We start from the raw sequence: 25532 nt of genomic DNA, 5'->3' as shown, positions 1-25532 counted from the left end.
TATGTGATTCTGGCAGCACCACTTTAATTGTATTACATGCAAAATAGTCAAGTTCAAATTCATGCTTGTGAATGCTCTGAAATCTTGAAATCTGCAGTAACACGCTGTTTTAATTCAGCTCTTCTTTCGAGTACTTTAAATTGAAATAAAAGATTATTTAATCAAGCAAATATAATCTTTTTTTGCATATCGAACACACAATGATTCCTGAATCCCAGTGTTAATTTAGGGGTTGGTTCTGTGCAGTGTGCTTTGGTCCTAACGCAATAAAATGTGCATGAGTTCATTTAAGCATGAACCTTATAGTGATTGCCCTTTTGCTTAAAGCAAGCATTTGCTCAAACACAATGTGAATTGAAGCTGAAGTACTTAAAAAGCTGTGGATTTAAAAGCTGTAAGCACTGTTATTTGTGAGAGACCTTCTCACTTGTAATCCTTTGAAGCTGTTCTCATAGGGCAAATTCTGACCCTGACTTCAAAATAACATCAGTTTTGGGGTGTTTCCCCACAGAAGCAAAGGAAGGAGGGAGTCCTCATTCACATTTCTAACTGTATCAGCTTGCATAATTAAAGATAATACTCTTACCTTTAAAGGATCTTTTATGCAAATCACCGTATTCATCATTAAGAAAAAACATGAGCTTGAGATTATAGCATCTAACTTTATTCCACATTCCGAAGCTTCCTGAATGCTTGCAAAACATTTCTTTCAGATGTGAAAACAAGGTTTAGGCTTCTGACAGTCATATTGGCTATGCACCAAACATGTGCGGTTTTAGTCTCCCTAATCCAGGCCACATAAGAAATGTTTCAATATTCAGTGCAGATTTCAGGAGGAAAAAAAAATACAGTGCATTTAAGTTTCCCTCTTTACAATGTTTACTAAATACAGTGTAATACAAGTAATAATTGTGTAATAATTGTGCTGTGGAGAGTTCTACTGTAGCATGCACTTACAATCCAGGAGTAAAAATTTACTCATCTAAAATGATTTCACTCTCAAGGAACAAGCAGTTTTGGCCAGGTGGGTGCAAACTGGGTACATAGCTGGTAAGGTAAGTTGTCTCTTCCACAGTCCATCAAACCCACTAAAGAAAGGGAGCAGGCTTGAATTCTACTTTTTGTAGGCAGAATACCTATAAAATAGGCTGCATCACCTATTCTATAGGAAGGACATATTTTTGCATGCAATGAAATTCACCAGACTCAGAAAAAATCTAAATGTGAAAAAAAAATTAATGAATGAAAAAGCATAACATTCTTTCTTTCTTTCTTCAGAGGACGGCTATTTTAAGTCTGTAGCCTGTGAGCAGCCAAATGCAGTGTTACAATCTTATCAGCAAATTCTGGGTGTGCTAGAACCCACAGTGTCTGCAGTGAAATGCTCTGTAAACTCTGGAAATGGTTGTTCTCCTAGCAATAGCATACATCTCTCCAGATGTGCTGCACACTAAAAATAAAACAGTGAAATCCAGTCAGTAAACAGTATACAAAATAATTTGCCTTTACAATACGGAATACTTGTTGTTTACAGTAAGTATTGATTGTAAGCTGAATGTTTTTAGCATTATTTGTGAATGGGTGGATATTGGGCTGGAATACTGCAGGTCAGAGATCAATGCCAGAGCTTCCCAAGGGATGTTGACCTCAGCATGGTGCCAGTCTCGAAACGCCTGGAAAATCTGGGAGATGTTAAGCATTTTGCCCATTCTCAAAAGCCGCTGAATCTTTGTCTCTCCCAGAAGAGAGACAAGAACTTGTTCTCCCTGCAGAAGCCCCCTCAGAATCAGGAGTCCTGAGGCTGGTATTGCCCAAGCCTTTTAGAAACAACAGGCATATTTGCAAGTGTGGAATGTGGACAGCTCCTCTACTTGTGGAAATTCTTTACCCTTAATTTGAACATGAAAAATTTAACAGGAAACTGATACAATAAGACTTAACTTTGGTCCCATTTGTCTCTGTTATTTCCAAATCCTGAACATTTGTCATATCAGTGCAATTATTCTTTACTAAGCCAGGGGTTAGCTTGGCATGACACACATATAAAAGTCAAGAATACATGTAAGCCTCAACTAAATACTTCATCTTTGTCTTCATATCCCAGCTCATTATACAGTCCCTGTATTCAGCCACAGATGTCTGAAATCTTGTTTTAGTGAAAGACAAGATTTCAGTGAATAAAAGAAAGAATTAAACGTTGGTACAATTTGAGAAAAAACATTTGAAATAAGGAAATGACTAATCCCATAGGAAATCAGGAAACTTAATTAAAAAGTAGTTGTCATTCATACTGCTTATCTGGATAGCCAGAGCTAGAAAAATGAAACATGAGGAGCTCTGCCCATGCAGCCTCACTGGATATTAAAACATGACTACCTGTTCTGCTGGCTGCTGACAGAAAAGTCTTTATAATTGTTATCATGCATTTATTATGTTGCTCAAAATTTTGTTCATGAAGCTATATATACTTCACAATTTTTTTCCCCACACTGCAGGGAATTTGAAACAAGCATCTCTAATATGGAGTCTTTTCAGATCAGATCTTTGCAATCAACAGAACAGGATGTCTACAGCAGCCAGGACTGCATCCTCTATGAGGTCTGCATCTAAGGTTCCTCAGACTGAAGCTCTTCTGGGGTTATAGCAAGAAGGTGGGTAACAGGAGGTGCTCTCCGAAAATGTAACAAAAACATGTGAAATCAAGACTTCTTAAAAAAAAAAAAAAAAAAAAGAAGAGTGACATTTGCATTGATGTGCTGTGTATATCAGTAATCTCTAGTATTATCTGTTTCTTCAAGAAATTATTTAGTTTTTATGTGGCAGCATTTTTCCCTCTAAAATAAAGAGACAATGGCTGCAATTAAAGATACAACACTATAAATTTGCAAGCATACAGCAGAGCAGTAAATAAAAGGCAGCAGTGCAAAGACAAATGATCTCTCAGACAGAGAGATGTTGGGATGTTGGGCTCCATGAAATCACTTCTACATGCCGCTTGACAAAGTATGTCCCCTCTGCATCTGCAGATAGAGACTTCTCAGAGACCTTCTTCATGCACAGAAAATTGTTGAGATGATTGAGGTTCCTCCTAAGATGCATATGTGTGTTTGCAGTGAGGATGAAGCTCAGGATTCTGGGAAAGCTTTTATGATGGTTTCATAGGCAGGAGGTGGGGTTTGCGTGGAGTGGCAGATGCGGAGGTTGTTGTTAGACCAGTGGAATTCAGGTCGACTCAAGCTGTTGGTGGTGCTTCCCACAAGAGTTGTGGTGGTGTTCGTGGGAGTGAGGGTGATCAGCTGACTGTTCGTCTCCACGGGCAGGGGAGGACACTGCAGAAAAGGGTGGAAGGTGGATGCACGGAAGCTTGACTTCCTGGGGAAGGAGTTGGCCTGCTCCAAGGAGGCTTGCCGCTGGAAGGTAAGGCTGGCCAGGCTGAGGTTGCTCCGACGTTCACAGCTGCTGTTACGGTAAAATCCAGTCCTGCCGGCAGTGTGGCCATGGGAGGAAGGTCTGGACCGGCGGCTGAAGGATGAGGGGCTCCCCTGGGAGATGTGGGCACTAGCTCTGCGACGGGACAAGCAGGTGAAAAATGCCCAGATGATCCCTCCAATCACCAGTCCAATCAGCATGGACACTGTGAAGGCTATTGTTATCTGCTCTGAAATACAGCAAAAATTAATCTCAAAGTTAATGAAGTAACTCTGAAGGATATTCCTGCAAGAAAATGAATTTAAAATGCCAATCTCCTTAAAAGATGAAACGGCCCTTAGATCTTTGTAACACATGAACTTCACAACACGAACACAACAGTTAAGGGTGCTCTTACTACACAGTATTTTGGTGTTTTGTGGGGGTTTTTTTGTGGTTTTGATATTTTGTTTTGTTTTTGTTGATTTTTTTTTTGGTTGCTTGTTTAATTTGCATAATTCAATAACATCCAGAAAATAACATTTCTGTACCAAGGCAAGGAAAGTCTTTAGCCTTTCCCAGAATCAGCCACTCACCAGCTCCAAGTGTTATAAAACTGCCAAGTATTTCCTTCTCTGGGCAATAGGAGGTGTGGATTTATGCAGACTTGTCCTTCTGGTTATAGACCTTTATGTTCTGTGTGTATGTGTTTGCAAATTCACCTATTAAAACAGCGAGGTACCCTCTGCCATGTTCTTAGTGGAGTAAGCTCTATATTTATTACAACATAAGAACACTTCCCAGCCTTTTACTGCTGAGTAACAGATAGTTTAAATCCTCACAGTAATCAATGTAAATGACTACATCCTAAATAATTTTGGTCAGAGATAACCATTTGTAATACTGTCTCTTGAATATTTCCTATCCCAAATGACCAATTTTAAGATGCATCAATGTGCCATTAAGAAAAGTAAATTTCTAGCTCTTTAGAAGTGTTTTCAAGGCCTGCAAGATCTGAAAAAAAAACAAAGAGGAAAACCAAAACTGATGGCTAGGATTGTTTTCTCTTGCACATGGTCTCACAGGATGGAGAGATGTGATTTTTCCTTGTGTATTTCTAAGAAGAGGACAGTTACTTCAGAAAACTTCACTCAGTTCGCAACTGAGCACCAGCATTATTGCTGTTGTAAAAAGTCCAGAGATATACTTGTACTCCTGGATAAGGCCTGAAATAAATGCAAAACCTTTATAGATCCTCTCAAAATTCAAGAAGTGCTTGGATCTAAAACAAGAAGGAACACTATGTTGACAACTGGTGTAGCAAAGAGGGAATAAGCAAAATATATACATGGGACACCTAGAAACATGTTTGTTCTGTCTGTACTGTTCTCTCATATTTGTGGAGCATTTTTGTGAAAAAGCAAAATGTATTCATTAGATAGAGGAAGGTGAGTAACTCCTAGAGCATACTGAAGAGCAGCCCCAATAACACTGTGCCAGACAGCAGGTATTAACTCGAGGACTGGGATGCAGACATTAGAGGCCAGAGAATGCAAGCTGAGACTAGGCTCAGAATTTTCTAGCAGCCACTAAAGAGTTTCCCCTGAATTTATGGTGCTGTACAAACAGTCATTCCCAAACCCTATAATAATGACAGTGCATCTGAGCTGTGGGACTTGGCCAAAGCAGGTGCTGAAGATGCAAGGAGAGTGAGCAGCCTGAGTGATGGCTATGGAGAGCAGCCAGCACACCATGAAAAGGGAGCAGAGGTGCCAGGCAGGACTGACTTGCAGACAGAGGCACCTCAGTACTGGCACCCTGGAACAGATTCTTCTGTTTTAAGTCAGCCCTTAGCTTAGGACAAGTCACTTCAGGAAAGGGGAAAGAAATATTATCTTTGCTTCAAATAGAAGAAATGTACATGCTTATTGGTTAATTGCACCTTAAGAAGCAGTCATTATTATCTTCCTTATCTACCTTCTTACTTTTCTCCCTTCAGGGAAAAATTGCTTGTGATGTGATTCATACTTGGAAGGCTCACAATCCTACTGTTCCTGGCCTGTAACCTCTGCTTTCAGGTAGGCTTATAACATTATCCTTTTCAAATAAAGACTGGCAAGGATAATGCATTGGATGTTGTTGCAGGGGACTGCTCCCTCTCAGGAACACTTTGGTGTCCTTTCAGTCCGAGACAGGTCAGACTTGACCCTAAAAGACAAATTTTCTTTAAGCTCTCATTTCTACAACTCAAAAACTTTTGACTGGACACACTAAAGACAAAGAGTGACTGTCCAGTCTGCTTTCTGCAAGAACCCACAGGCAGCATTCTGCACTGCAACTCTTGGCTTCAGAACAGATCACTTATAAGCAGCCTTCTTCTCACAAGCTCAGTGTGATTCTGCCCTTTATAGAACATCTTTAGAGGCACAGCAGGACTTACTGTGCCCCCCTTTTGGTCAGGAATAGCTTATTATGCCATTTTAATAGATTGAATACATTCTGTTACTGCAAGTTCCTACTCATACTCCCAAAGGTGGGAAGGGAGAGCCAGGACTCAGTGACCTCCAGTTGAATAAATCCCAGGGGGAGTCCTGAAGACAGCACTTCCCACGCACTACTGCTGTCCCTGCGTGGCTATGGGAAAGTGGAGCAAGAAATAAAAATTTATTGTGCTCATTTCTTCTGCACTTCAGCTCAAATGCTAGTTGGGTTATATTTGAGGCAGCCAAGGAATCCCCCAGGCACAGGGCTCTCTGCTGCCACTGGATATCCCTGCAACTCTTTGGGTTCTCAGCTGGCAAAGGGGATCTCCACAGGGCTCAGCAGCCTCCAGCATAAGCAGAAGCACAGCAAGCAGCACAAGTGTACCTGGCTCTGGGGTTGCCATGCACCATGGTGAGGATTTGTCCCTGTAACCGTTGAGTCATGATTTTCACCACCTGCACAATCTAACCAGAGTTTCACACTGTTAAAAGCAGATAAAGGAATTGACAAAAGTATTGAGTGCAGCTCTTCAGTCCTTCCCACGTGCTGTTCCCCTGTGCTGGAGGTACAGCACAGGCAATTATCTCTTTGGATAATGGCGTCATTTTCTTTAACTTGTTTAGATCTTTTATTTCTCTATCTCCATATATGATGGAAAAATCGAGGGTCGAATTATTCCCTGATGAAGCACAGCTGGGTTTACACTATTTAAGTTGCCAGGACTCCATATGCTCTCTTCTCCATTTGGACCTACATTTAACCCTCTTGGTTCTTATTACAGGAATATCCCTAGACCCATTGGTTACAGACATTTCATTTTTTCTATTCCCAAAATCTCACTGACTTCAGTTGGAACTGTGGGTCACAACTGGGCAAAACTTGTTCTTTGCTTACTCCCTGCAGAGGATGAGTTTCACAGAAATGTAATTCTGTTCTAAAACCTTATATTGTAGAATTGTAAATCTATGCCCATTGATTTCCTCTTTAGAATGTCCAACAATCACTGCCCTGAGGTACATTGGAGAAAATATTATCAAACAGAGAAAAAGATCAAAGGCACTTGCTGCACCTGGGATTTTGAGTGGAACAGCTGGCCTTCACCAAATTGTTTTTCTCTTCCTTAATCTGGGCAGTGCCAGAGCAGAACTAGCCTTCAGGGTAGTCAGAATGATACTAATACAAAGTGTCTCCCAAGGGGCCATTGTAATAACTTATGGCTTCCTGAGAGCTGCGCCTGTCATTCTGTCCTCTGCTTTTAAGGAAAACAGTAAAAGAAAGATCTGGGATAAGTTAGGGATGCTGCTAATAACAGCAACTGCCCAGTGCCCAGTCCCCTAAATATGTTTTGATCTGTATATTTCTCAGGCTGCTCCCATTGTCTGCTTTATTTGATTATGCCATAACAGAAAAGATTTGATACCTCACCTCAGTCAATTCTCCACTCTCATCTATAACACCAGCTGAGGTGAAGAACAAAGGCTTTTATCAACAGTGCAGGACAGACTTTGAGGTACAAAGCCAGAAATGAAAGGCTAAGGTAGAAAAGCAATTGGATATCTTAGCCAATTTACTTTTCTATCTGTGGGACTTCCAACATGACCACACAAAAAAGGTTGGTATTTCATAACCCACAGTAACACCCATAACTTCATGTTACCCCCAGATCTGAACATCAAGTCAGCACATTTGTCAGCCCAACATCTATCCAGATCAGGCAATTTCTTTTGAAGTCTCTCTGTTTCCTCCTCTCTAGTTTCTGCACACAGTGTTATGGAAATGTGGTGCTACAGGCTCTTACAGGGGATTATGGCATCTGCTGTGCAAAACTCTCTCTTGGTCATTGAAGCTTTCTTCAAAAATTTCATAACTTTCCATGAACTATATATATTAAGTGATAGCATATATCCTATCAAATTGATAACCTCTGGCAAGCGCTTATCACTTGACTGAATCCACACTGGAGAAATTTACACACAATTAGGCATCACATTAGTAACATGTGATGATAGACTGGCGGATGTTTTTCCTAGTACTGAGCCCTGAATTTTTTTTTCCCATCTGGCCTGGACATCTGAAGCAGGGCCAACCAAAGGTGGCTCATACCAATCAGTAAGTCTTGTCAGAAGTGTACTATGTTCCCTTCTTCCTCCCTTTGGGTTTACCTCACAGAAAAAGAGCAACACAATCCCCACCTAGATGCATCAGTCCCTGAAATACCCAAAATATTCATAAAAGAGATTTGCTTTTTGTGATAGAGTATCCTACTTCCATCATGTAGGCTTGCAGGATGCTAGCATACATACTAGGACAATCTTTTACTGAGTGTCAATTTCCTTTATTTTATGGACCACATCAGCCATCCCTTTGAATTCAAAACACATTTGTTTTGGGGATTCAATTTCCCAAGGAGTCTCTCTCTTGCCCTCAGCTCTGGCTGCAATGAGCTGCAATAGGACTTTGTTCCTTGACCTCAGGAAATCCTTGGGACTTGTATATTTCCTATATCCTTATGGTAAGTTCCCCAAGGTGTAAAATTAAGGTGGGCACGGGATCTTCCTTCCTCTATGCTCCCAAATATATACTTTGGAAAACTTTACATCTAGCCATGATGGGAGAGTGGTACCTTTCAAAATCATGTAAGCAGCACCCTCAATGAGAGCATATCAATGAGAGCAGCACCCTCAATGAGAGCATATCAGAGCATGAACCAGGGTGGGGTGGAGGAAGACAGGAGAAAGTATTGAATGCAAGGGAAAAAGAAAATGAAAACAGTCTTTTAGTCAAGCTGTGGACACGTGATGAATTTGAACTGCATCTTTGCCAATATTAGCTAATAAAGAACCACTCATCTTTCCAAGCATCTGTCCTGCTCATTTTATTCCTAAGCACAAGAAGTCAGAAAACACCACAGGTTGAGATGATACCCACACACCTGATTTGGTTTCTAGTGGGTAACCTCCATATATTGCAATCTTTATGTTTTAGAGCTGTTAAATTTTTTTGGTTATTCCATTGTTCTTGTTTTAGTCAAAGAGTAATAATTAGGCAGTTGTCTTGGTTTTGGCCAGCACAGAGCCAATTTTTTCACAACAGCCATGAGGGGGCAAAGCCTGGAGCTATGTGGGCACTCTAGGGTGCCATTCCATGCCACTTCATAGGGTGGAAATAAGGAATTCTTACTTCCAAGAAGAAGGGTGTGGCTTCAGGTGGGACAAAAAGTGTGGCAGGGTAGGGAACCTGTTGTTTCACTGTCTGCAGATCATGCCATGCTGCACTGAGCTTTTGGTTTTTTCACATGTAAACCACCCACTTTTTGTATACTTTTGTTATTCCTATTGCTGGTGTTGCTGTTTGTGTCATTGCTGTTTCCAGTAAATTGTTCTTATCTCAACCCATAATTTTCACCATTTTATACATCAAAATCTCAGCTCCACCCCTGGGGAGGAAATTGGAAGGGGAAGGCTCTGGACAGTGAGCTAATGGAGTCTGGTTTGGGAGAGCCTTGGGGGGCTGGGGGTCACTAAAGTGAGGAGTGTCATTTCTAGACCACAACGGAAGTTTTATTTTAAAGTTATTAGAAGTGGTAAGGTAGCTTGTCACCCAAAAATGGCATTTTTCAGCATTTAAACTCAACATTCTGTAGAGGCATTTTACTTATACTACATTAGAGCAAGACTCTGTTCATTTACTTAAATGTGTGACAGTAATTTTCCTATTTTTCTTTTTTTCCATCTGCCCCAAACTAGCATGAGACATTATGCATCTGACATGCAGCTTTTATTCCATGGGGACTCCAGCAAGCTCAGAGGTAAAACATACAAACTTATTGATTTCAGCTGTGTTATCAACAAGAAATATCAGTGCATATCACTGTGACATATAGTGGAAGAGAGTTATTTTTATCCTTTAAAACAAAATTCTAGAATTTTAAATTTATTTCCATTCTATTTCCTTCCTTCTCACATTTTTGCCAGCTCTCTCTCCTTTATGTGATGTCATGTGCCAGCTACACAAAACTTGTTTAAGTTGGTAAGCATTCCTCTCCCTACAAGCACACTCATTTGCACCAACAACTTCAGCTTGCCTTGACCCAAAGCTGAAAAGTCTTGGTAACTAGTAGAGGGCTTGATTTCAAACATGAAAAAATCAGCTCAGCCTTTTTTTTTTACTGAGATGATCTTTTCCCAGAATGAAAGCTCGGTACAAAAGCAGATTTAAAATGCATGCAAACCAGTATGGGAATTCATACCTTACTCATCCATTGCACGGCTTAGTATGGAGCACCAGCTAGTGCACTAAAGCATGAATTGCATTCCACATATTATAAAGCTGTTAACCTGATAGTATCAATGGTTCAGACACTATTTTTGAGGACTCTCAGGTTTCAAGCGAGGTTCAGCTGTCCTTAGCAGAGGATCATAGCACAGTCTCTTTTGTGCAAAACCAGAATGGAGTAGCCAGAGTTCATCAGAGCTTGAACAATCTCACTGAAACTTCCTAACAGTTCCAGTGTTAAGGGCACCTCCCTGTCTGACCGACCAGGAGCCACTCTGGCAGTCACACTCGCACCACCAGAGCTGGGACAGAAGCCCTTTCACAGCTACACCCCCCCAACCCACACAGTCAGACCAGGTTTTCTTACCAGCTCAACTCCTGGTGTCCCACAGCAGAGTCTCAGAACTCTAAATCCTAAAAATCATTTAATCATGATGCAATAACTAAATAACAAAATAACAGCTCCAAGAAGGCTCGAGCCTCCAAGAAGGGACCCAGAACAAAGGAACCTCTAGGCTTTTATCCCCTCACAGTCTAAGGGTGGGAAAATCTGGGGTGCTTGGCTCCTGCTGTCTCCAAGAGTCCAAGTGTCTGGTCCTGTGGCAGGGCCACAGGTCCCTGGGCCCTTTTTTATGCAAAGGGTCAGCAGGTCACGGGCTCTTGCCTTGGGCTCAGCCTCCTGCCTCCCTGAACACAGCCTGTAGCTGGCCCTGAAGCTGCACTCTGAGCTACCTGCATTGAATAGATTCCTCAACAACTGTAAACAAACATCTCTAATGGACAGGCTGCAGCTACTCATCCTCATGTATCCCAGGCAGCGAGTTTGGAAACAAAGTACACCTGGGGCCCAAACAGCCTCCACTTCTTCCCACCACAGAAGGCTTGAAGCAATTAGCTGGAAATTTTATGCTGGTTCTACCAGCTCCAAGGAATCATTTTAAAGCTGAGGCTAGTATCAGTAGCCAACTCCTGTGCTACTGTTGTCATGCTGAGCTCAAAAAAGCAATTTCTTTATATCTGACAAGTGTTGATATTACTATCTTCCCAATTGCCACTAATTGTGTTACCAAAACAGCCTCTCATTAATCATTTGTAGGCAGTCCATGATTCAGTTGGGTGGATGAATCAGTTGCTGCGTAATATCAGCCAGCTGTGATCTTAGTCATGGCAAAACTTCAAGAAACTTCACACATGACTCCTGTGAGATGACTGAGGGGCAAGCTGCAGCACAAATTGGTTCAGGTAGTTGGGATATCCAGAAAACAGAATCTGTAGGAGAAAATTAGCTGAAAGAAAAGCAGACTGTGCAGGACATAGGAACTAATAAGTGAGATAGACTTGCTGCCAGAAATATCAGAGTTCTGCATTAAGACACACACTTGCCAAAGGGATGTTTTATTCAGCCTGTGCTACTGCAAGATTCTTTTCTACAGCAACAGAGAGCAATTCTCCCACTTCACCTAATAACAGGGGTTTTTATGTCCACAGCAGATAAAACAAGATGTGCTCTGTTTAAAATAAACAAAGGAAATTAAAAATCTGGTTTTAACTATGAGAACAGGTAAGAACTAGCATAGATAACCCAGGCATGTAGATCATACACCCCCAGTAAAGATTTTAAAAAGCAACATCAGTCAATGCTGCTAATTCTGTCTTGAAAAAAAGAAGGTAGAACAAATGACAGCTCAAGGTCCGCACTGACATTGTGAAGCTTTGTGCAGCTTCTAAGATTTTCTTTGATTCGGTAAGCAAATGGCCTCCAGAAGCATCAGAAAATTTATGAATTAAATGACAAGTTAAAAAAAAAAAAAAAAAAAGGGTAGTCCGTGCTTTTGGATTAATGCTCCTTTTGAAACGCAGAGGGGCTGGTTGTTCATCAGAGGGTTAACTTCGCAAATGAGGAGCCTATCTAGGAACAAGATTGCCCTCTGCTGGAAACTGATGCTGGAAATCGAAACTATACCGAAACCACCTTCATTCTAGTAAAACAGGGAGCCAGAAAAAGCTCTCGAGAAACAATGCAATGGAAGATTACAGAGCTGTTCTTGGTACCTCAAAAACCAGAAAAATTCTGAATTGCATCACCATAAAAACTTAGGACCGGCATTTTGCAGAGGCTTTGAAAGTGAAGTAAACCAAGGCACAGCAAAAGTGTTCAGAAATTTAAAGATGTAAAACTTGTACAGTTTTGTACCTTGATGCAAGTATCTGTGATCATGGAGGAGCATAAGGCTACGTCTATTCTTAAAATCATATTTCTTGACATCCACAGTGATATCCAGAATGATCTTCACGGACCAGAGCACATTTGCATTGATTACTAATATAATTCATTGTGATAAAAAGCCAGAGGAGTGGAATATGCCATCTCAATATCCCACAAACCAACTCAGAATTAATGATGTTCCCTTGATATTACTGGCAGTTGTTTTTTTACTGGAATGACAAATAAAGAGTAATTGTAAAAATCAGAAGGAAACATCTAAGATAGACATGTCAGCGTGTTTAATTTAATGCCTTTGGCACAACTATGTAAAACAAAGCAAAGATTCCTTCAGGCATACTTTGCTACTATGTGGTTTCATTGTGATTCCTAATGCATAACAAAAGCAGTAATAGAATTTGATCATTTCCGCATATGCAGCAAGCAATCCTCTGGCCAGACATTCTTACCCACCTCACAAAAGCACAGCTAAGCTATATGGCCTCTGCATAAACCTAAATCAAACACTAAATCACAATCTGACACAGCACAATATGACATTATACCTATTAGTTAATTGATAAAAAAATAATCTACACCTGAGAATAAGTAATCTCATATATGAACAGACCTTAAAATTAACCAGAAGTTTCTAAAACTCTTAAAATTAAGGATGAAATACTGAAATGTGTAGCCTATATTTAAGAAAACAGAAGACATTCAGAGGTAGAACACAGCACAAGGATTTGAAGGGACTATTGGGAAGAATGTGGGGTGAGGAATATATAGAAAACATCCTCAGTCCCACCACAGTAATTCTATTGTCAGTGCCTGACCCAGATACAGCTTCAGGTGGAGCTTGTTCTTACTTTAAGAACCCACAAAAGCCAGAAAGCATATTGGAAGCCCAAGCCTTATAAGAATATAGAGAAGAATATTTCAAAAGATTCAGAGTGGGAAAGCACACTATGAGTGCCTTGAGACACTAGCTACACTAGAAAAGGGTGACTAGAAAGGGTGACACAGTGGCTCCCAAGGCAGAGCTTGCAGTAGAGCTTGAAAGCTTTGTGCATGTCCCTCTGAGGCTCAAGAGTCCCTTTCTGTCACCTGAGAGGCAAGACCTTGTTTTTGCTTCTTGCTTTTGGCAGTGCAACCTCTCTCCCTCTCCCCCTGCAACCTGCTCATCTGTTTCCCTGTTTCCCAGGAGAGGAGCAATCTCCCCTTTACAGTTCCATAACTCTTACTCTCCCTTTTGAATGCACATCACGTATTTAGCAAGGTATTGGAAGGTACCCCTTCCTATGGCAGACAAGTTGGACCTAGATGATCTTTAAATTCCTTTCCAATATAAACCATTCTATGATTTTGTGACTAACATAGATAAAATTAATGAAACGTGTGCAGCATGGTGTCTTGGCAGAAGCTGAGGAAATCTACTGAGGCTCAAAACTGTGAAGTTTCTCCAAAAGAGTCCCTTCTCACTCATAACATAGTGCTTTTGAAATACTTCCACAGTGCATTCTGCTGACAGTCCAACTTCTGCATTACTTGTTCAAAAATAGACATCATTGCAGATACTGCTTACTACTCTATTTACAATCTCATTATTTTTTGAGATTGCTAAAACAAGGACCATCTTCAGGTGAAAATTAAAAAAGATGTACAAAGAACGGAAGGAAGAGCTGTTTGTGAAATTTGCTGAAAACTTTTCTAAAGTATCCAATAAACAAGTATTCAAGGAGCAGGAATAGTGATCTGTATTTTTTTTCACTACAGTAATATCTGACCTACATCCAGTAATGCAAAAAAAAATCTCCTGCTGCATGTCTTCCTCTGCAAAGAGGTGTAATAGTGAGCATTTTGAGAACACAAAAGTATGTTTATATGTAATAGTACTGTACTCTTCAGTTACTAACCTGAGGTTTAAACCTGATCTTTCTTTGTCCCAGTACTTTCTGGGTGAACATCAATCTGTTTGGGAGAGTGCACAAAATATTTCCATGAATATCTGTATCAGTGTGGGCTAGGAGATCCAATTAAATAGCAGTCAAAAAAATCTGTGCAACCACAAGCTAAGAAATGCTGACATAATTTCTAAATGAATGGATCACTGATCAGGAGTATTAGTCAACTCTTCTTGACCCAGGACAAATGATCCAGGCTGGAGACTCAGGATGAAGTGGGATGTTGTGCTTGTCTCACATGAGCCAGTGGTCTCTGGGAGGCTGTATTTGCACCAGGCTGGCCCAGGTCCTGCTTGCCCAGAGATTCCTACACTTTTCAATTAACAGAGCCATCAATGGCTTCCTTCTTTGTTTATATTGTGTCTGCATAACTCATGCACTTCCCACAGAAGCCATGTGTTTGCTCGGTTGATTCATCTTCCATTACCCTGGATAACAGAGAGATGGTATTCATGTAACATAATTTTTGAAAGCAAAAGGTTTAAAATTACCAGACGTCACTCAAATGGTCAAACATGCTATAAGTGTGTGTTAGGATGCTGGATTGTGAATGCAAATGTCCGAATCAGGGAATTAAATTTCTTTTGCAAATAAGATGCCAGAGAAGCAAGGCAGAGGCCTCTGGTGAGAAACAGAAACTGCCTTCAGCAAGCATTTTTCAGAGCCTAAAGAAGTTTATATACTATATTAAACTGACTATTTTTTTCTCCCCCATTTATTTTGCTGAAAATTTCCCAGATGTTATGTCATAACAATGCTGTATTTATTTATATCATTGATGGAATTTTGGTTGTAGTCATTTAATAGATAAATCTTAAAATACGATTGTCTCTTTTTCAATATGTGACGATCAAATTAATGTATTTCCTGCCTCTTCAAGTAAAAGGGAATAAATTGTGTTAGAAAAATAATTTCTGATTGCTTGGTGCAAATTTCAGTACAAAAAATACAATAAGTTTCAAAATCAGAATAAGTACATTTTTGTATAAGTGAAACTTCCTCCTTGAAAAGCAGGGGAAAATTACATTGTTGATAAATTCTGATAGTCTTTTCTGACTATTTTAAATTTTTCTTTTATTTTTTTCCAGACAAAAGGATGTTGTGAGGCTATTGTGTGGCTAACAAAAGGCTATTAGGTGAAAATAATCTTAGTAAGAAAAGGATTCAGTCTTGAACCTAGATTTTGCCTTGCGCTCCTGTTTTTTGATTTTGGACATTTCATTCCCCCTCCATGCTTCAGATTAATCTTCTGTATAAGGAAGGTGGTACCACACACAACCAGTCATTTGGCTCCCAAAGATTTTAACAAATATTATAAACTCATTTAACTCCCGTTTAAAATAAATTACAATGGCAAAATGGGAAATTGTGTATAAATACAGAGCATTTTCCTTCAACAAGTTCTGCAAGAAGAGCTGAGGCAGAACCATGGCTCCCACAGTGTGCTGACCAGTGATTGTGAGTATGAACACTCTTAGGGCCTAGCAGGTGACCATGCAGCCTCAGGAGTTTTGTCCTGGGGAGAACACAGAGTCATAAGTTGCTTTGCTTATGTGACACTTTCACATTCCAAAACGTTCCCTGGTGTAGTGCATAAGAGAAGAAATAGACTTTGTTTCCTACAGACCAGATTTCTGCATTTGGTGGATAAAGAATGATGCTTCTGGCAGCTCATGTAACAACAAGCAGCACCACATAATTAGTCAATAATGTAGGTGTAATTGCTAAAATGTGTGCATGCTGTCTGCTTGATTATTATTTAAATAATACTCTGAAAAGCCTTTTCCTTTTCTTTGTACTACCTCAAGTTTGTGTCCTTCCTGCTAAAGATGGCAAAGCATTTGATAAATCAATGGCTATGTATAGTGGGGTGGGTAAAGCAGAAAAGCAGTAATTAGGATGCCACAATAGACAGCCTGAGGAATGACATACTCACTTTAAAAGAATAATTTATATACCAGGAAGAAATTGTGCTCCAAATAGACAGAATGCAAGAATAAGACTGGTCTCTTCTCTTTGTGACATAGTTTGTTGCTTTCATCCAACTACAGTAATAACGCTCTTTTCTTTGGGCTTGCCAGAATAAGGGCAAAGAAAAAAATAAGTTCCTCATTAGTATCTACTTTTATCTCTCTGACAGGCTTGCACATAAGATCTTGGAATGCATTTACATATTAACTTTTTCAGTGTAAGCCTCCCTCAGTCAGACTTTGTCAATATCTGACTATTGTTATGGTCCCCTTCGCTTCAGTAATAGAAGGGAAAACTTTAACGTGTTTATCAAATATTTTACCAGATAGAAAAATACATATAATTATATTAAATTTGGGATTTTTTGATAATTCTTCCCCCTCAGAAGACAGAACATTACTTTTAAAGCAAAAGGACACAGCCACTCCAACAAACAGAACTGCCATGTGCATAAGAAATCTAACGGAAAAGTTGCATACAGCTCTTCCCAAACACAGCTGAAGGGGAACAGAAACATGGGATATCTTGAAGCTGAGAAGGGGAAGATGAGCAATGCCTTCATTTTTAATTACACAACAGCTCATGGATTTATTTCTTTTTTCATATGAGAATATTTCTGGAGGACTTCAGATGGAGAGCCAGGGACCTTGAGTGTTACAAAAGAATAAGATTCACTTCTGTCATGCTGGCACTGCAGAGCTGATGTTCAAATGCAGTTGCTGCCATTGCTAATGCCTCACCATCACATGCTGTCTTTTATCTTCCACACCCTTGCTGCCATTGCTCTCAGTATGACCACTATTTATATGACTGCTGTGTCCTCTTTGAGTCACGGGCCCAGGCTGCTCCGCTGCTGCCTTGTGATACATCCCAAGTCAGCTCAGGGGAAGTGAAAATGGGAAGATCTTCTGGTGATTTTGACCTGATAGATAGGACAATAAAGTCTTCCTTGTAGAGATCTTAAAAGATTCAAGAAGAGGAAAGGTGGTGTGTGTGGGTCTCACTTGCCCTAGAAGTCTTCTGGCTACCATGTTTTTTGTTCAAATTATGTGGCATGCTTAAATCAGCTTCAGACTACTTGATCACTTGATAAGTTATTTATTTATGTGATATTTTCTATATCTCTATCACAGGATTGTCATGCAGATCAGTATCTTATCTGAAGTGGAAAAGAAAGCAACTGAAATATCTGTAGCTCTGGAAGCCATGCAACAAAAGCTACTCCTGATGCTGCTGAGCCTGTGAGGATGCACAATCCTACAGCCCTTTCCAAGAGGGAAAAAAAAGGCTGTCTCAATTCTTATATAGGTCAAGCTGAATTTTACTGCTGTTGACATTATTTGGTTTTGCTTGTGTTCTCAGGGTCTGTCTGATGTCCCAGTGTGTAGCATTTGTAACAAAAGCAAAACTGGCCCCTGTCCTAAAAACTCTGCTGAGATGTATGGGACTTTCATAGCCCTGATTTCTGCAAATTCATTGTGCAGGGACATTGCCATTGTTCTTCATCCATACAAACAAGGTTACTCACTCAAGGTATATATTTGGTGAAGTAATCTGGAAATATGGCTTCACTATTAAATTTATGGCATCATGTAGCATTTCACTGAGGAGCAGGAAGGAGAACATGTAGGTACTCTAGATTTAAATCTGGTAATAAAAAGGGAAACATTTCAAGGATTAAAAATTAAAATAAAGATCTTACTACCTTTCAAAGTGTTGTTTAAATGCATCATATTTTATATCTGTGTTGTACATCTGCTTCTCAGCTAAATCTACTTGAAATAGTCATTGTGTTTACAGGAAACCTTTACAAAGCCAGAGATGCCTTTCTATCTGATCATGTGTCATATTTTACCTCATCATTTTTCGCTTGAGAACATTCTTATGATGAAGCACAGGGAAATTATCTCTTATTTTCAGATAGGGACCTGAAACATTCTATCCATTCTATCTGATACCATCTATCCTCTCTACCAGAAACCCAACCAAAAATCTGTCTTCCATTATGCCAATTTCCAAAAACATATTTAAGGGAATCCAGCTTGTTCTAAGTTCAAGTTGCCTGTAGGAAAATAAGACAATTCAATTTCTCAGTGAATTTGGGAAGAATAAAGGTATTTTACTCCAAGTTAAGAACTCCACATTCAGACTCCTGGCTCAGGAGTCTAAATACATTTTGAAGTTGATAAAAATTTCTCATAGGAGGAGTGTGAGAAGGCTTTATGTCACCATTGCCTTTACTCAACACAGCTACACATCCACTAAGCAGATATGCTTGCAGGTGTCTTATTTGACAGAATCAGAAATCTTCAGCCCCAAGGACATGGTCTGTCCATACAAGACTGACACAAAGGTGTATAGGCATTCCCTAATTCTGTCTGCACTATACCTTGTAGTATGCACTCACACCATTCACATATTTTGCACATACTTTAAGGAAATAGTGCTCTAATTAGCCCATATGACCAATATCTTCTGGGCTAAGAAACAAGGCTATATTTCTCAGCCAGTTTTCCTGGCCATTTCATGTAGTGAATTCTCACAGTTTTCTGACTAAACTAAGAAATGCATCCCTCCTTATTATTTACTATTTTATGTTAGACTACTTCTCCATGGGGTTGCCTGAATTCACATGCTACTGACTGATACTAGAATAAGACAACGAGGAGGGCATTTGGATTATACACTCTTCAAAACAAGGTCTTATTCTACCATCAGTAGATATACTTGGCTTTGAAATAGGAATGCAAGATAAACTGCTTTTTTTGCCTTTTTTAAAGGCTCCTTCTTGATTGAGTAAAGGAGAAAAATCTTAGTTAGAAGATTAAAGGTTAGGCAAGCAATAAAGAACTATGACTCGAGGAAATTTATAATAGCAAATCTGCTACTTATTTGCTTGTAAAAAATAGGTGAGGAGTCGGAAGGTTTGTTCACACACAATTAACTCTCATATCAACTCCATCATTATGGATACTGCTCAATGTCTGCTCAATGATTTGAGCCCCTTAATATCATAGACCATGAGCTAAAATCCCAAGCTGCAAGTAAGTCCTGAGCTGTGGATCAGTAACCCTGATGAGGCAGAATTCAAACTCTGAGATCCAAGAGTTAAGCAAACGTGCTAAAGCAGTGCTTGATAAAGCACTCTGGGAAATCTGAGCAGGAGAGTGGTTGCTGTAGATATTGTCAGTGTACGCCAGATGGGGAGCTGCAGATTCAGTGTGCAGACTGCATTTTACATATACATATATGGCTGGCTGTGACACAGGAAAGGTTTTAGTACAGGCTCCTGACCAAAGAACTCAGATATATTCCCTCAGATTTGTCTGAATTCACCAGATCAATATGATTCATTCCTTCCTCTGATAACATTTGCTTAGATCGTACTGCTCCTTTCCCTCCCATTCACTATGTATTAATGAATTTGACTTGCTTTTAATTTTTATTCTTATAGGGTAATCATAACTGGTTTTTTATAGCATTTTAACTAAATGCTAAAACCCAATGAGGTTAAAGAAATTAAAAATTGGCAATATCAGTTATCATTGGAATTCAATTTTCATTTATTGTTTATTAGAGTTGTAAGGCTCTATCCTTACTTTAAGTCTCTGTTTTCTAAGAGTACCTTTTATTTTGGATTAGCACTGTAAGGAATCATTCCCTAAAACACTACAACCAGGCTGCATGATGAGATTGAAAGAAAGCATTTTGCCTCTCCCTGTCTCTGTTCTCCTATTGGGGCTGCTTCCAACACAGGAGCCTGTAAAGTCTGAAGTCATCTGACTCCAGCATGATAATTTCAAAAGGAAGAAGCTCCTTTTTCCAAATTTTGTAGGCATTAGTGATCTAACCCAAAGACTCTGCAGAAAGAGATTATATCTCCTGGAAAAAAAATTTATTCCTTGTACTATGAATTCCTTATGATGTGTGATATGCTGCCAAATATCACACTTTTAAAATTATTGGTTTTTTTCCAAATCACAGAGAATTGACAAAACAAAAGACACAAACTGCAAGGAAAAACTCCAGGTGATGCAGTGTCTGCAATCACCTTGCTCTGTTTTGGCTCATTGACATGAATTAAAATACCAGAAAGAATGAATGCACACACTGGCGTGATTTTGAAAAGGGAGAAAAGAGAATTGAAGAGAAGAATAATAACAATTTAGGAAATACATCCTTGAGGTTGATAGATCACCTGAATCCAAAGCTGTAATTTTGCTGTGTTTTCCTCCCTCTTTTTTTCCACTTCAACCCTGAAGGTTTTCTCTACTGAGAAAAAATCTTCAGTGGTATAAATCAGCTGTAAGTGTTTCTATGTCACAACTTTACTTCCTCCTTTCTGCCAGGAAAGGAGCTGCATTGTCAGCTCATTGAAATCCTCTGCCCTGTTAGCAATGGCAGGATAAAGGCTGTATGGGTGACTCTGGTTCAAAGACACTGGTCTCTTTCAGTCATCAGACTAGGAACAGTAGTGGCTCGTAAGAAGATCCCACTGCCACATCTGCTTGATGTCAAGTGCTCCACAGCTGGCGCCAACCTGCAGTCTTCCTGTGTCCACACGTCCAGCAGGACAGCTGAGGCAGGTCCCTGAGCCTTTTTGTTGCTGCTAAACTGTGCCTGGAATGTGTACACAGCATGTGAACAGGAGCAAAGGGAATGAGGGCAGACCAGCCAGGGGCTGTGCTGGAAATGGGCTGACACAGACATCCAAGTGTAAGCCAAGAGGTTTAACCTGCTGCACCACAAATGCTGCTTTTCCTACCTGCAAGGAACAGGGCTGGATCTCTTGCTTATGCTTCGACTCTGCCATGAATGGCACTCATGAAGGATCCCAGAAGAGGAATTATGTCCCGTGGCTGTCTAGGCAGGACTTTGCAGTGCCCAGCAGCTGTGTTACTGATTGTGGAAGTGCTGCCCTTCCCAAGTATTACTCCAGTGCACAAAGAGAGTGATGCACAGCCCTTAACCACGATTATTGCTACACCAGTAACAGGATAAACACAGCATGAGGCATTAGAATATGCTCATCTTTTATGGCATTTTCTTCAGCAGAGCACATGGTCTGACTTCTTTCAAACAAACAGACACATTTTAATGAGGAGAAGACCAGTGGGTTGAGGGAGAGACTAGGAAAACTTGATATATTTAAAAGCATGGGTGCATTTGTGGCTTATGAAGCCAAGCAATATAGTGCTATAGTGTGTGCTGAGTACACAATGCCTATAGTGTGTGCTGAGCAGTTTGCAATCTCAAAATGCTGGAAGCCAGCTGATATATGGCATTATTTCCACACACCAAACAAACAACACCCTGGATTCTGATTCAAGAAAAGAAAAGTGTCCTTAATGTTTTTAAGTTATTAAATTTTAAGGTTGAATTTTTAAATAGACACTTGAGTAAAACTAGACTGAAGGGTAGTCTAGAGATCTAAGTTAATGTTGATTAAATTCTGCTTGCACTTTTTCTCTCTGCTACTGTCACATTGATCAAATGTACTATTTAAATTAAATTTCCTGATCTGTAATTATATTGTTATCTATGCTGAAGAAATATTGTCTTGAAGACATTTATTGTATTTACTTGTGTCCAACTGAAAATGCTTTTAGGAATTACAAGAAATGCACTCCTGGTTTAAGTGGAAACATCTTTGCTCCCGCTGTTATCTTATAAATCAAAATGAACTCAATAAAGTCTATATTAAAATAGTAAAAAGTGAGATTATTTGTTGATGAATGGGTATCAAACCTTGAATTTCTCACTCAGCTATTATTAAGCTCAGTGAGAGAGATGAGCTCACTCAGCCTCCTTTTGAAACTAGTAATAAAAAAATACAATCCAGACTCTCTGTCTACAGTTACAATGTGATATCAGCAGTACTGAAGTTCAGCAGGGACTGCCTTTAAGTGCTTCTCTTCTTACCACTTCCAAAGTACCATACCATGGATTCCCACTGCAAAGGAGGGTGGGCAGGAGCTACATAGCTTCACAGAAGCTGGCACCTCATAGAAATGAGCTCCTGCATCCTGGCATTAGCTCAGACAACTTATCTGAAACAGACATGGATATCTACAAAGACTTTGCAAAACATCTGTAGTCGGAAAAAGCTCTAGCCAAGTGAGAGTCAGGATCTAAATTTTTTGCTTATGACACATTACACAGAGGTCATTTGCTGACAGGGCCAGGAGGTCTATCATAAACTCATTAATTTAAAACAGAAGAAGAGTTTAAGATTTTTCTTTTCCTAGCAGAAGTGATTTTGGGCCTGCAAAACAACTTTTTTGCTTCTTTGTTTTCCTCCACTGCATAACTTAGCATTCCAAAAATACTGCAGATTGACAATGGTGGCATCTGAATTCAAAGAAGAATTCCTGCAAGGTCTACAGCTAAGCATTACAGTTATTAACTCTCCAGTCTGTCACTGATTGTAAACAGAGCTTGCAAAAAAATATGTACCAATTTTTAAAAATATTATCATTTTTCAAGGTCTTTGCATGAGAAAAAGGGTTTAGACTACTTAGACAACTCACACAGAATGACTTATATTGAGGTGTTTATAGCTTGTTTTTCTCTACACAGCTTGCTTGAGGCACACTTGCACTGGCCTGGAGCAACTGTAAAATGATTTATATGTGCTCACACATAAATAAGCAGAGGACAGCTTAGTTTGTTCATTGTTCTAAAATTCTTAGAGTCACTTTTAAGAAGCTATTGTGTGAAGTTATCACTGGAAACTGGGAAACTATAGAAAACAGGATGCCTGTATATTTTCCATCATAGAGAACCAGTTGTTAGACAATAGATGGTTTATAAAATCATAAGAGATTAAATATCATTATGAACAGCTGCTTGACTGTTTTTACAGCACTGATTTTTTTTCTCACAAACTTAGTCCCTCTCAGCAAACCTTTGTGCATATGCTGAAGTTTGCACTTTGGCTGAGTCCATGGAAGATGCTGAGAAGTCACACATGTAGGGAGAAGGAATGTATCATGGTAATGTAATAACATCCACATCCATGGTTGGTGGCTTAGAAAACATCCTTTAAGCCATGTCCAAAAAAATCAGTTCCAAGTACTGCATTCTTATTTAATAAAGAACTAAATTTTATTTATATCTATTATGTATAGTTTTTGGGGTTTTTTCCCTCAAGTCATGTATCTCCAGGATGTCAGGAAACACATTTCTATTGTTTAAAGTGATGTTTCCACACAGTGAGCTTATGTCAATCATCTTCTAACATAAACTATACAGTCACCCTTCCTAGTCTACCATACATGATGTACCTACAGGAAACAAAGAGAAAACTATATTCACTCCTCTAAAATCTGTCAGAAAAGTAAGAAAAATCTGAGAGGCATCTTCCCTTTCAAGAACCATGAAAGCTCTTCACAAAAATCCAATTTCTGAGGTTCATCTGCTGTCAGAGCCTAAGAAAATGGGATGTGATCAGGTCTGGGCACAGTGTCAGACCAGCCAGGTGAGCGATGAGGATGAAAGGAGGTGTTTACCCTTTCAATAATAAGTCTGATAAGGCGTGTCCTGCTGTGTGTTGTCAAATGCAGCAAGTTTTTATTCTGGAACAGCCATTTTAGAATCACATCCACCTTCACTGTAAAAAAATGATTGCTGTTCTTCAGAGTCCAACAGACAATCTCCAGACAAAAGACTCTGAAACAGTAATAACTCTAATTTTTCATCAGTTAGTCTGTAAGTCTTTATCAAAGATAAATATCAGTACTCTACTCTAAGATTATCAGTACTCTACTCTTTAGCCCAAGACACAAAAATTAAGTGATACTTTCATGTCTGTCAGTAGGAAAATATATGTGTCACTGCAGGAAGCCTAGATGGCATCCAAGAGATTCTTGTTCCTTATGACAAGAAAGAAAAGGGACTTCTTTCCATCCACTTGTATGGGGTTTTTTTTTTTCCACTCTTTTCCTAGTGCACTTCTGTGCAACTGAAGTTGTATTTCACTGATGCATATTATTTTGTAGTTTTAAATAGTGTTCAGATTCCTGGAGGGATCATTGCTCAATAGCAATAATACAATAGAGAAAACCAGATGTGTAATTAATTCCAAGCTAATTGCTAATAAATGTTAATATTAAACAGAGCAAGCAACAGAGGGAATCTTTGGAGGGAAAGATTTTCCACAGCAATTGCACAGAATCCTTTAAGATCAAATCAATTAATCTAATTACCCTGAATGAATTTCAGTATAACAGATACTTTCACCTCACACTGTACATTTCAGTTTATGAACTATTCCCAGATTTGGGTGAAAGAAAACAGCCATAATAGATAATAAACAAAATACACATTGAGGAAAAAGTAAGGAAAATCTCGCCATAAGGCAGCACAACAAATTACAAATAACTTTTCATTCTGGAGGAATAAAAGTTTATTCCAAATGTTGAAACACATTTAGCCTTTGCTATCCCATTTTCATCAAGAGATGAAACAGATCATGTCTGCTGTGTAGGTACATCCATTAAGCAGTTGAGAATGTCTACCTGGTCTGACTATTGACTGAAGTCAATGGACACCTTTTCAACTGACTGCAGTAATGAACTTTCTTAAACAATCAATTTTGCCCTGGCAGCTTCTGCTGTCTTCATTCATTTAAAAACATTATAAATCTTTGTCAAAGAAACATTTGGAAAACAGTCTTATCACTGCAGGAAATACAAAACCTATTCATTACTCTTTGCATCCAACATGAGGCTTGAAAGTATATAGAAGTATTTTTTTAAGGCAATCAACAACAAATATCTGCATTTACATTAGGAATATTCTGGAAAAAAAAATCAACATCCTTACCCCAAAACTTTGGTGGCCATGTGATTGGAGTAAAAGTACTGTTCCTATCCATAACATCCAAATAGCAAATACAGAATGGTACGTCCACAGAGGAGCAATAGTTTTCTGAATTTTGAGATTTTTGTACTAGAAGCAAAGCTTTTGTGCTGCCACGGAACTGTGTTGTTTGCCTGAAAGGAAATGGATGTATCACATTTCCTGCTTCTGGACTCGAATTAGTAAGTGCTTGCCTTATCTTGGAACACCACATGGTTCCCGAGACAGGGAAGTAGTTTCCTTCTCGTCATTTCCTTAGTCAGAGCAAATTGACTCAGAACAATACCAAATCACCTCCTTCTCTGAACTTTTAGAACTCCAAAAGCCCAGAGATAGAGAGATGAAAATTCCTTTCTCTTTCCTTT

The 25532-nt window shown here is 39.4% G+C and overlaps 1 protein-coding gene across 2 annotated transcripts; it reads right to left on the bottom strand.

Annotated features, from left to right (window-relative positions):
• Nucleotides 1-642: 642 nt before the first annotated feature.
• MYCT1 (MYC target 1) lies at nt 643-25326 on the bottom strand. Of its 2 annotated transcripts, none has more exons than XM_038132998.1 (2): nt 25132-25326; nt 643-3658 (listed from the first exon to the last, which is right to left on the bottom strand). In XM_038132998.1, exons 1-2 carry the CDS (start codon nt 25181-25183, stop codon nt 3126-3128), a joined length of 585 nt encoding a protein of 194 aa, XP_037988926.1. In that variant the 5' UTR covers nt 25184-25326; the 3' UTR covers nt 643-3125. The 2 variants fall into 2 exon arrangements, with proteins under 2 accessions (XP_037988926.1, XP_037988927.1); XM_038132999.1 differs by lacking the exon at nt 25132-25326 and adding an exon at nt 6277-6374.
• Nucleotides 25327-25532: the final 206 nt, after the last annotated feature.

The sequence above is a fragment of the Motacilla alba genome, chromosome 3, assembly GCF_015832195.1.
Source record: "Motacilla alba alba isolate MOTALB_02 chromosome 3, Motacilla_alba_V1.0_pri, whole genome shotgun sequence".
Classification (NCBI taxonomy): domain Eukaryota; kingdom Metazoa; phylum Chordata; class Aves; order Passeriformes; family Motacillidae; genus Motacilla; species Motacilla alba.
This window is presented reverse-complemented; position numbering and strand designations above follow the sequence as displayed.

Coding starts and splice junctions, on each gene's coding strand:
- MYCT1 (XM_038132998.1), bottom strand. CDS start 25,183: ATGGATAGGAACAGTACTTTTACTCCAATCACATGGCCACCAAAGTTT. Junction 3,659..25,131: donor ATGGCCACCAAAGTTTTGGG/GTAAGGATGTTG, acceptor GCTGTATTTCAG/AGCAGATAACAATAGCCTTC.